Genomic DNA, 12,661 nt, shown 5'->3' on the forward strand with positions numbered 1-12,661 from the left:
GTTTTCTCTCTCCCCCCTCGTTTTTTTTTTTTTTTTTATGAAGCATGTCTATAAGAGGGTGTGTGAGTGTGTATATGAGCTGTGACAGCAGCAGTGGTACAGTTTAGCAGCAGCAGAAGCAGCAGCAGGGGGAGAATGGTCAGACATATGTTCTCTAATCTCCTGTTACTCTGGTCACTGAGCCATGACCTTTACATAACCGGACTGACACATAATGCTCCACAGGTAGGTTAAATATGAACTATTTAAATGCATTGCAACGTACTTTTGCTTTGTTTTGTTTTTTTCTAAGTCTACAAAGTTTCCAGACTTTAAAAACTGCTAAAGTTGTTTAATTTTGGTCTCCATTGTTCTCTCTTTGATTATGATTAATGTTCCTTTCATTTTTTAAGGAGCAGTCCTGGAACAACCAGAACCTCTCCTCTGTCCCTCTGGATTTGGATGTAAGGCTTAGAAGACTAGACTTGTCCAATAACCTCATCAGACAGTTACACACACTTGCCTTGCCATACTTGGAGCAGCTGGACCTGAGCAGCAACCAGCTGGATTTCATCTCCGAGGGGGCTTTTGAAAACCTGGCTCGGCTTGAGCAGTTGAATTTGTCCAGAAATGGACTGAACAACAACCTTGGCAGCAACAGCAAAGCCCTCCAATCCCTCAGCCGGCTGACGACTTTGGACATTTCAATGAACGGTTTGAGTGATGATGCCGTGGAGCTGTACCTTAGAAACAAGTCGTCCCTTGATCAACTTAAAATGAGCGGTAATGCTTTAAAACGACTTTCACACGACTTGTTCAGAGAGAGTAAAGGTCTGAGGACCATTACTATTGATGACAATCTGATATCAGAGATAGAACAGGGGACATTTGAACCACTGATTCACTTAGAGACGCTAAACCTGGCCAAAAACAACCTCGCACACATCTGTGATTTCAAGTTACATCAAGTTAAATATCTAAATCTCAGCAGAAATTCTGTGGAGTTCTTTGTTACGCGTCAGTACGACCAGATGTACAGGCTGGAAGTTCTTGATCTAAGCTACAACAAACTGCTTTACTTCCCAATTGTTCCGAAAATGAATCGTCTGCGGTATCTTTATTTACAGGATAATATGATTGGTGCTTTGAATTCAGAGGCCACGATGGTGTCAGAGGCCAATTCACTTTATAATGAGATCACAAGAAAGAAAATAGTCACAAAAAATAACCTACACTCAAACTGGAGGCTAATGCCACTCATCTACATTGACCTGAGCTATAACCACTTCACGTCTTTCCCTCTTGAGACTTTGAGCCTCCTCTCATCTTTGGAAACACTCAATATCAGCTACAACTGTCTGCAAAACATCTTCTGGGACATTAGGAACTACAGTGACGTAGGACATGTTCGCCAGCTTTTCTTTCCCTCCTTAAAGCACATTGACCTGCAAAGCAACGGACTTGTGTATATTTCCCCTCTCTTTCTCAATGCGCTCACGCAAATAGAAACATTAAATTTAGAAGACAATTCAGTGCAGCCTTGCGCGTCCATCGACCGTTTGAGAAGCTCTCAATCAACACAGCAGACATATGTCAACACCTCCTGTGTCGCATTGGGGCAGCTAAGGACCCTTAAGCACCTCAATCTTAAAGAAAACAGCATAAAAGCACTTGAGCCAAACGCATTTCTGAGAACCTCTTTGGTTTCCCTGAACCTCGCAAACAATTTGCATATGGTGATGCATGAGGGGGCACTGGAAGGAGCGCAAACAAGTCTTCAGTCCCTGATAATCAGTGAGATAAACATGACCAGCTCTCATCTGTCTTTACCCTGTTTGCCGGCATTAACGCAGCTGAACATATCAAACAACCATCTAGACGTGATACCCAGCAGTTTAATTTGCTCTCCCCTGAGAGAAGTTGACATAAGAAATAATGTGTTGATGACTTTAAATCACTCTTTGATTCAGGCTTTGTCTGCACACCTCACCGTTATGTACATTAGCGGGAATCGTTTCAACTGCTGCGACAGCAGATGGCTGAAAATCTTAAATGAGACGAAGATTAAACTGCCTGACATCAGTGAGGCTGAATGCTTCACGCGCGTTAGAAACTTTGTCATAACCGAATATCTGAAAAACCCTGAAATGAACTGTTTGCTTCATACACAGGCACAAGACGTTCATCCTGGACAAATCATCGTAATTATCATATTTGTAAGTGTAATATTAGCAGTGCTTATTGTAATCAGCAGGAAGATATGTTGTTCGCAAAGATCATTTATAGTGTGATGTGTAAAATCTGTTGCTATTTTGTACATTGTTTTTATAAAAGAAAGTAGGACAAGCAAAGCCCAGTTCCTAGAGCATAATTCTAGGGATTTGTTATCAACAGAAGTGTGGCTTAAAGGTGGAGTATGTGCTTATGTGTGTAGCGTTTTTTTCTTGTTTTTTTAATTCAGAAAATATTCTCTCAGTGTGTCACATCTGAATCTAATGTTCATTTATACACTGCCCTGGCTCGATAAATGGGAAATAAAGTGACTAAGCACCATTCTGGCTTATCTTGTGCACATTCATGCTCGTGCGTGTTCACACTCGTGCACAGGTCAGGGAGAAAGGGAGGAGGACGGTAAATCTGACAAATGCTAAATATCTGAATGTCCCAACAAGCTAAATATCAACAATCTTTCTCCAAAGTCACAGACTTCACCCTCAGTGACTGCTTTGGCTGCAAAACCTCTCAGTTAATAAAATGAAGTAACACATCGTTCCACTCTCACCCGGTTCAGGCTTTCTGCGTGACTTCACTGCTCATTACAAGCCTTCAGGACGTGCATCACTTTGTGTGACCTTTGCAGCTCCGATGTTGTGATTGAAATTGGCTTTATCGACTCCCAAGCTATTTGGTGACGGCGCGTGCCAAATCAATAATCAGGGGGAGAACTTTTTTTTTTGCCCATCCTTCATTGTGAAATGTTTGCAAGTAAAACTTTAACCTTGGCGTTAATTTTTATGACGTGTGCGAAGTCTTGCGCAACATTCCCAGAATCAGGACTGAACTTGATGCAGTGCCAATAAAAGAGGCCTTATGAGAGTTTCTGTTTAAATGCATGTATTTTTCTATATGTTTAATTTTAAAAACTGCTTTCTCAGATCATTTTTAATACGCATCACTACATGAATCTGTCTGACTTCTGTAATATATAATTCATGTGGCTCTGATTCTGGTAACAAATACAGTGGTAAATGTGGCAGCCGTTATGCTGTACATAATAAACACGGCGTAGCTAATAACCACAATATGTTGGCCTGTTTATTTAAGCATATGAATACACCACTTTCATACCTACAAGATAAATCACCGAGCCTGGCAGAGAAACCATTTCAGTTTCTCTGTATTTCTGTTTTCAGTTGAGCAACTTGAATTCCACCGGGCCATAAAAATACTTGCTGCAAGGCTACTACCATTCAGCACGGGTGCCTTCTCACTCAATAAATCTGACTAAATTTGGATCCACTAAGAAAATAAAATCCTCTACGTAGCACATAATCGTTAAGTTAAACTAACAACACATGAATAAACTTTGAATTTCATCCAACGCTGCAGATCCACAGGCAGTGAGGTGAAGTGACTGGTGAAAACGTGTGCAAGCTGCCTGACATGTTGCGGCGCTAAAATGCATCTGAAATGAAAAGAAATCAGCAGGATTTCATTACACTGTAAACAAGAAGCGTCGGGTGCACACAAGAGACCAACTGCTGCTGCAGGATATCCTGTTAAGCAATCCTCCAACTGTCCTCTGACTGACACGCCCTTTTGTCTTCACACTGATGCAAAGTGCCATTTTCTACTTGCTGTGCCCATTATCGCTTTTGTCCGCTGGTGAGAGAAAGACCTGCGATGCCAGCGTTAGAGTCAGAGCAGGCAGAATGTCTATCAATCTGGCTCTTGAGCAATATAACTGTAGGAAATGTCTTTGTTGCCCCACCCTCAGGTTTTGGGTTCTAGATCAAGTAGCAGCTTGACAAGTTCAAGCAAAGAGCACTCAAAGAACAAGAACACTGTGCGGATCGCATTGGATGTGAAACCAAAGGAATGCAGGTAGCAAATCGTATTCATTCTTGGACTCGGTGGTTAATAGTAGCTAGGCATTTAGACATTAGCAGCGGCTTGTTTGTTAGCAACTACATCACAGCAAATATTCAAAACCTGTATCACTGTTTCCCTGGAGACGGTCCAAACCTCTCTCAATAAAGGTAATTTTATCTTGTGACATCTGAGACCGTTAAATAAGTCCATAAGTCAATCACATTTCCATTAGTATTTCACGTACAGTATGCCACATTCCTGCAAATATTTAATTATATCTTTTCATGGGACGACACGAAAGAAATGACACTTTGCTACCATGTAAAGTAGTCAGTGTACAACAGTGTAAATTTACTGTCCCCTCAAAATAACTCAATACACAGCCATTAATGTCTAAAAAGTGAGTACACCCCTAAGTCAAAATGTCCAAATCGGGCCCAAAGTGTCAATATGTTGTGCGGCCGCCATTATTATCCAGCACTGCCTCAACCCTCTTGGAGTTCACCAGAGCTTCACAGGCTGCCACTGGAGTCCTCTTCCACTCCTCCATGTGACGTACCGTAACTTTTTCAGAATAAAATCCTACGTTAATATCTCAGTGCCAAGCTGTTCTGCTCCAACTTTTGTTTACTTTGTATTCCATTTAGAAATATGGCGACCTGGAGTTATAGTTTCTGATCACAAATGCACCCTGCTCCGTCTCCCAGCACACTCTTGGTAATAACAGCATCTCATTAAAGATAACGGTCATGCTCGACAATACGGGGAAATCTCTTAACCTTGTTCATTAAGTCGACAACATGTGTTTTTGTAGGATTTTTCTATCACTATTCAGCAGAAATACGAGATTCTTACCTAAAATGCACATGTATTTTGAAGACAGATTGTCTCCAAAGCTGCCTACTACAGTAAATAACGGGCAAATGTTATACAAACTACCAGAAAACACAATGCAGCAATACAATATATTACAGCAAACGACAAATCTGTGGCATGTCTCAAGATATCTCACTTTCTTGATTCAGAGGTAGTGAGTTGTCCAGGTACATTTTTTTTAATGTTAATAAAGTCCATATGCAAAATGTGAAGCTGTAATATGGCAAACTATCGATGTATAAAAACAAAATGGATTTTGGATTGTCTAGCTAGGAGCCCCCGTGTCCGACAGGCCCATAAACTATCATGACAACAGAGGATCCTGACAAAGGCAATCCCAAGGCAAAGGGGTCGGATGTCTTTGTGGAAGAGAGAGCCGACCATAAACATTAATATCTTTTCTTTTCTGGCATAAACCGGTTTTGGGGATGGCAACACAGGTAGTAGATGTAGATGACGATATAAATTTTGATGACTAAAAAAAAGAGGACAAGGTCAGAGTTATGCAAATATGCGGCAAGATGAGGGGTATATATTTATGCATGTAATAAAAGCAGCTTAAAAGGAGAAAGGTACGCTTCAATAGCTCAGCTAAAATGATAGTTCAGGAAGGAAGGGTGAGGAACGCATGAATTTACGACTGATAGAATTGTCTAGGGAGCTGAAAAAGCCACTTGGGGAAGTAAAAAAAGAAAAAAGTGTTGTTCAAGATGGGAACTTGTTGGCAAAATGTATAAATGAACAACAGAGAAATAAAGCGTAATGTTTTGGGTTTTGTGTATTCATGACCACCAGCTGCATGGACACCCCCTACTGAACGTCTCTGCATTTATACTATCCAGAACAGTGCGGTTACAAATGGAAAGCACAGTCTGGAGTTGGATCCAGAGAACCAGACTCTGCAGTGGTGAGTCAGAAATCCAAAAGGACCGAAGAGAACACACGGCTTCTTCCACTCAAATGCGGCGTTGAGTGACTGATTATCTGAATATATTAAATAAAAACATTTGATGACTTACTGACAAGACGTATTAAAAGCCTCGGCTAGAGTAAATCTAGCACTACCACAAAATAAAAACACTGCTCTGCAATGGAAAATGCTACACTCGAAAGTTTATTTCATTAAAACTACAGTAGTATAATCAACTACACATACTACGCCTGCTCAAGATTAAAGTATCATCTATAGAGCTGTTATTACCATTTTCAGGAGGCACCATGTAATACCTACTGTTACCTAAACAAGAGGAAATGATGCATTTGCTGGTGACATTATTTATTGGATTTATACATATGTGGTGCACTAGTGAGCATAGCTTTGAATATGATGTTCGCTTTGATAAAAGAAATAAGACCCATGAGAGCAAACTATGGCCAAAAAGCTTCAGCAGAATAACATTTATAAACCCTGGAAAGGAGTTAGAGTTATTAACAACAGTCAGATGTGCTTGGCATCCAGTATCGATGGTGTTACTGGGCATGAAAGTCTTGCTGAACTGAGGAGAAAACATTATAGGAATGTTTTTTTATTTGCTCTACAACTGAGAAACTGGCAGTAATCAAAGCATGTGGCTGTCACCAAATAAACAGCAAAACGTCTGAGGTATGCAAAGTCGTGTGTTGCTTTTGCTCTGGACAGTTACTGCACGGCGCACCACCCGACTCTTCTGTTTATCGGCTCCATTAGTCAGAGACAAGACGAGACAAGACTGGTAAAAATATCCAGCATTGAAAAGTTCAGGCCAGTTGCCCTGGCTAGCAGACTTTCCAAAGTATTACAAAGAATTCTCCGGGAAAGGCTTCAAGAACACATAATACCTTCTGACAATGGGTTTAAAAATAAACATGGCACGGCACTAAAGGAAGTTCCTAATAAGTTATAGAAAATGACAGAACACCACAAGTGTCTGTGAACTTTTTTTTCACGATTAAAAACACTGTAAAGACCATGTTTCATAGATTCATATGATTCTTGTAAGTCCAGTTGTTTGATGTATATTTTGACGCAGCAAATGTAGTCATATTTCCAGAAGACGTATATAAAAGAAGCATTTTCTTTGTGACAGAGATGATGTGCTTCATAGAAAATGAAGAGTTGAAGGAGTCACTGGAGACTCACGACTGCCATGATGGTCTTTATAAGCAAACATTTGTTCATACGTTTTCTGAATCTGTTCAAAGCTTTTGGTTGAGTTAATAATGGTACATTCTAATATCAGATGAGGATTTTATATTATTGGTACTTACATCAAACCATCAAACCATGTGAGCCAGATGGGGTAGGGGGATATCTGCGCCCTTCCTAGTGACCAGTGGGTTTCAACAAGGTGGATCACCTTCTATTTATATATGGATGATCTTTCCAAAAAGGTAAGAGTGTAATACTGGATCTATGTATGTAAGAGCAGATGTGTTTTGTTTTTTTTTTAAAGGTTGGACAACTGCAGTTTCACTGATTGGAAACCGACAAATAGAAGGCAGAACGTTGTCTTTAAAAGAAAAACAAGACATGTTTCTAGTACCTCAAGGCAGAAATTGCTGTTTTCTGATGACTCTACAACATATGCAGCTGATTCATCAACCAGAAAGTTCTCTGGAATGCTAAATAAGGAACAATGGTCAGTGGAAGTTTGGGTGGTAAACAATAAAGTGGAGTTAAATGTCTCGAAGAGAGGCGGTCTAAATGATCTGGTGGGATTCAGCAGGTTTTCAGTTATGGAGAGCAGAAAGTAGGCATTGTCATTTATCACTGCAGAGATGTGACACTATCTTAAAAACAATCTGCACAACATGGTGTAAAAATCCAAAATGTTTGCAGCACATTAACAGACTTATGAGTTAGTGGGATTGTCATTATGAATAATGAAGCTGCCAGAAATAAGAAAACAGTCACACTCGATGGAAAATAACTCATCAAATTTTAGCTCGACGTAAGTGGCAAAGGTAGAAAGTATCATAGTTCAAAAGTTGAGAAATCCTCAAGGTATTACATGTTAAGAAGTCGGCACAGTGAGGAGTAATCCCCGCCCCCTTTCTGCTGCTTATTGTGCAACGTGAAAATTTTAAATCATCAGGCACTGTTTCAGTCAGCTGTTTTCTACCTGTCCTGTCAAGCCAGGTGTCAGCGTGCACAATGCAATCAAGTTTATTACCACATATGTTGTCAGTAACAAGAAACATAGCACAGAGCACAAAGTTTGTCAGCGCTACCAGCGTTCCAGATCTTTGTACTACCAGATAAAATCAAGATTGGCTGTAAGAGTTCTGAGGTGTGACAAATGTGGAGATGGTCGTAAATTTAAGAACAGTGAAGATAATGCGCAAGCGAAATGTTCTGAGTGTGGTGTGGTGGCCAGAACAATGTGATATACGAGAGGCTGTGAAGCCAGGAGAGAGGCAGAGAAAATTCAGAAAGTGAAACCAGTTAACAGCATAAGTTATGCTGCAGCACGGAGGAGAGCGCAAGAACAATAAAAAACAAAAAAAATGGTAAGAATGGTTCAAGATCAGGAGCAGGTCAAAGAGTGCAAACTATTGCAGAAATAACGTAGATATGCGGAGTTGTTCATCATCAGTTGTACAGCTGGAATTCAACACAAAACTGAGAAAATTTGAATAATTGTGAAAGCGGAAAAACAGTTGTTTGCTATGAAATGTATTCTGGGAACAAGTCAACAAAAGACTTGAGGCTGATGGGAGACTGAGGGAGTCATTTTTATTTTAAAGGGTTTAATCGCAAATGTTCAATTTATTAAAGATTTTCGCAATAAAAGTGAAATTACATGTACAGTCGTCCTCAAATGTATTCATACCCTTACATTAAACTAGAAACTGAAAAAGTAATAATAAAAACAAATTTGCTAAATTATAATTTAATGAAATAAGACATTGCTTTTGAATTGTGGTTGAAAAGAATAATTTAAAAAATAAACAAACAAAACTGTCAAAAGCAATTTCCTGATTTTCATTATTTTTTTATTTATTATTACTTTTTTCAGGGCTGCAGGGTGGCGCAGTTGGTAGCACTGTTGCCTCGCAGCAAGAAGGTCGCCGGGACGGTGGGGGCACTGGAATCTTTCTGCATGGAGTTTGCATGTTCTCCCCGTGCAGCGTGGGTTCTCTCCGGGTTCTCCAGCTTCCTCCCACAAGGTCCAAAAACATGCTGAGGTTAATTGGTGATTCTAAATTGTCCGTAGGTGTGAATGTGAGTGTGCTTGGTAGTCTGTCTCTAAGTGTAGCCCTGTGATAGACTGGTGACCTGTCCAGGTGAACCTGCCTTCACCCTGAGTCAGCTGGGATAGGCTCCAGCCCCCCCGCGACCCTAGTGAGGACTAAGCGGTGTATAGAAAATGGATGGATGAGGACGACTGTATTCATGAAGCTTAGCTTAAACCAGCATTAGATTGTGTAATCAAATTAAAGGCAGTGATAGTGTATGTACACAGAAAGGAGGGCAGTGAAGCAAGAACGCAACAGAGAGTGCTGTGGAGACGGAAAGACTGGGAACTGATAGTAAGTGAATGTTTGGATGGCTAACCTTTATAACCCCTGCAATAAGCTTTCTTTAGAGTCACTGGAGGATCTGTCTGTAAATCTACAGGGAAAATGAAGATTGAAGATTTGAATGCACATAGTAGATTATAAGATACTGATGGTGACTGAAGAGCCAATGGAAATCAAAAATGTGCCTCACTGATGGAAAATGGTGCAAGAATTCAGAGGAAAGAAACGGTGCATTAAAAGTATGAATGCAATAAAATGTTGAATTACAGCTTTTAAAAAATAATTTACAACGTCTGTAAACCCACTGAACAATGTAAGGAAAACAGTTAAAGATGCATAAAGGTCCTTTGGGGCCAATTTTGTAATCCAATAAGAAGAAAAACGTAAACTGCTAAAGAATATAAGAACGTATCCAGTCTGGACTGTCAATAAAACGACAGCAGCTGTGACACATTAGAAGACAGCAGAGGTGTTGGCGCTAACTTGTGCCATAGCTCCAATGATAAGAGTCATTTTAAGTTATAGTGGACGAGAAGAAGAAAACATTACGGCAGAATTCATCATTCACAAAGGCAGAACGGAACCGTGAACTCAGGAAAATCAAGATGTCATCCCAAGAAAAAGATCGGATTTTGGAGCAATACGATAAATCGTATCATTTTACTGGAACTATGCAAAATATTAATACTTGGGAGAAATGAAAATTAACATAAATCTAGAAAGAAGCGTTTGAAGTTCTGATGCATAAGCCAGGAAAAAATTGCACAAATCCAGGCAACTACAGGCAGGTATATAAAGGTTTTGGAAAAGCTGCAGCCTTGGAAAAAAAAAAAAAAAAAGACATTATATCAAATATTTGTTCCAGTGATGGATACAAGAATCTTAATACAGAGAATACAGGTTCTGCTTTTAGATTACCAGCTTTAAAAGTTCTGATTAAAAGAAGAACAGAAGATTGTTTGTCCATATATATACAGCATTTGCTCTGTACACAGCTTTCTATAGATATTAAAAATGTTCTAAAGTATGAAGATATTTCTCTCCAAAGCAAAGGGAAAAATCAAAAGTCACATTATTCGGGGAAACACAGGAAGAAAGAGCACCAAAGAAGAAGACATGCTAACAAGGCTGAGGCCAGCAGACTTAATAAAAAAAAAAAAAAAAACTGCCCTCGATAAACAAACATCCCTCAGGATTGTGCAGAGCTGTCAAAGAGAGGAATCAGTGGAGCAGGTAATTTTTCACTACCAAAAGTACTCCTGAGAGCAAGAAACACTGTCGAGGGAAATCAGGGAAGTGCGGGGTAGAAGAAGTGACTCTGAAAAATGTATTTACCATCTGGTTAGGGTGTTGATGCCATTACTGGAGAGAAACTGGGCAGGGCAAAAAAGAATTTAGTCTTCAGTGAGATAAGTGAGATAAGATTGTGTTTGCTGGCTTGAGGGGGAAAAATAGGTCTGATGCACATTCCAGCATAATGGCAGGCAGTGATGCACCTTCTGCAAGTCAAAGTGAAAAGGAAGAAGACACCAAGAGAGCAGCAGACTTACTTGTGACCAGATCCTGTCCAGAAGCTGAACCTTCCATGGTGGAGATCGGCAAGAAGCACCTTCACACGTCCAGCAGGTGTAAACTACATTAAATGGAGGGGAAAGGTTTCATCCAGGCTGCTTTGAAAACTGATTTTAAAAATTAACAATAGCAGGCTAAAGCAACAGATACCTGTTAGACAGAACAGCACAGCGGATTAACTGTGAGCTTGGTTACACCTACCTGATAAATGAGCTCACTAACTTTGAGAGACCAGCTGTTAGCTTGTTTTGAAGATGGCGGAAGCTAACTCATCATTGTCCACCTGCTGGGCAAACTTTCCAGACAGCTGCACCTGAGAGGAGAAGAAGAAGAAGAAGAAGAAAAGATAGAAGAAGAGATAAAAGAAGAAAATGAGGTAGAAGAAGAGGTAGAAAAAGAAGAGCTAGAAGAAGAAGAAGCAGCAGTAAAAGAAGAAGAAAAAATGATGCATTGTGGGAAAAAGAGGTAGAAGAAGATGGAGATAAAAGATTTTAAAAAATAGCTAGATGATGAAGAAGAAGAGGAGGAGACAAAAGAAGAAAAAGAGGTAGATGAGAGATAGAAGAGATAAAAGAAAAAGAGGTAGAAAAAGATGGACAGGTAGAAAAAGAGATAGAAGAAGAAGCAAAAGAAGAAGAAAAAACTGATGCATTGTGGGAAAAAGAGGTAGAAGAAGATAGAGAGGTAGAAAAAGAAGAGATAGAAGAAGAACCTGGTGCATTGTGGGAAAAAGAGGTAGAAGAAGAAGAGGTGGAAAAAGAGATGAAAGATGAAAAACAGGTAGAGGAAAAAGAAGAGGAAGAGACAAAAGAAGAAAAAGAGATAGATGAAGAGATAGAAGATAGAGAGGTACAAAAAGAAGAGATATAAGAAGAAAAAGAAGCTGTAAAAGAAGAAGAAAAACTGATGCATTGAGACGTAGAAGAAGAAGAGGACGAATCGCTGCCCTGTGCGAAAAAGAGGCAGAAGAATCTGTTAAATCTGAAACCACAAGCTTTGGTCGTCAAAACGGCTAACAGCAAGACGCTAATAAGCTAGCGAGCTAACGCTAGCCGCCAGACACGCCGCGCAGCACAGCCGACAGATCATGCCTCCTGAACAGACACCCGTCCACCGCCAGCCGCCCCCCTCCATCATCACCCAGAAGGTGCAGCTAATTTACAAGCTGTTTCTACTGGAAAATGCCAGAAACACGCTCCAGCAAGACCTGCGCAACTTCACCAACAAGGTAATGTTAACATAAGTTTAGCGTTCATAGTTACACAGTCCGGTTATCGTGATCTGTAGTTCGGCTCGTCTAGCTAGCAGGAGCCTATGGTCAGGTCATAGCCCAGAATGGTGCACTGTAGCTTGGCTTGCTAAGTTGGTTGACTGAGGTTGCTACTGAAAAATGCCAAAAGATGTTCGATGTGGAAGTAAAACATATCAGAGAAAAGCAGAAAACCGTCACGTAGTAGAAGCACCCAGAAGGATTATGTGAATGGCACATTTTATGGAAATTACTTTCACCATGATAACTCGAAAGTTATGCACGGATTTTCATGAAATTTTCAGGAAATTTTGATAATGGCATAGTGAACAGATGATCAAATTTTGGCGGTGCTCTGGCTTACCATCTGGTTACTCTAACATAAAACAA

General features: G+C 40.1%; 1 protein-coding gene across 1 annotated transcript; it reads left to right on the top strand.

The window, feature by feature from the left end:
* The first annotated feature begins 123 nt into the window (after positions 1-123).
* Positions 124-3,278, top strand: LOC103356968 (leucine-rich repeat-containing protein 32-like). Its single transcript, XM_008281319.1, has 2 exons — positions 124-225; positions 393-3,278. Exons 1-2 carry the CDS (start codon positions 136-138, stop codon positions 2,268-2,270), a joined length of 1,968 nt encoding a protein of 655 aa, XP_008279541.1. The 5' UTR covers positions 124-135; the 3' UTR covers positions 2,271-3,278.
* The last annotated feature ends 9,383 nt before the right edge of the window (positions 3,279-12,661 follow it).

Source organism: Stegastes partitus, unplaced genomic scaffold (genome assembly GCF_000690725.1).
Source record: "Stegastes partitus isolate 25-593 unplaced genomic scaffold, Stegastes_partitus-1.0.2 Scaffold230, whole genome shotgun sequence".
NCBI lineage: Eukaryota > Metazoa > Chordata > Actinopteri > Pomacentridae > Stegastes > Stegastes partitus.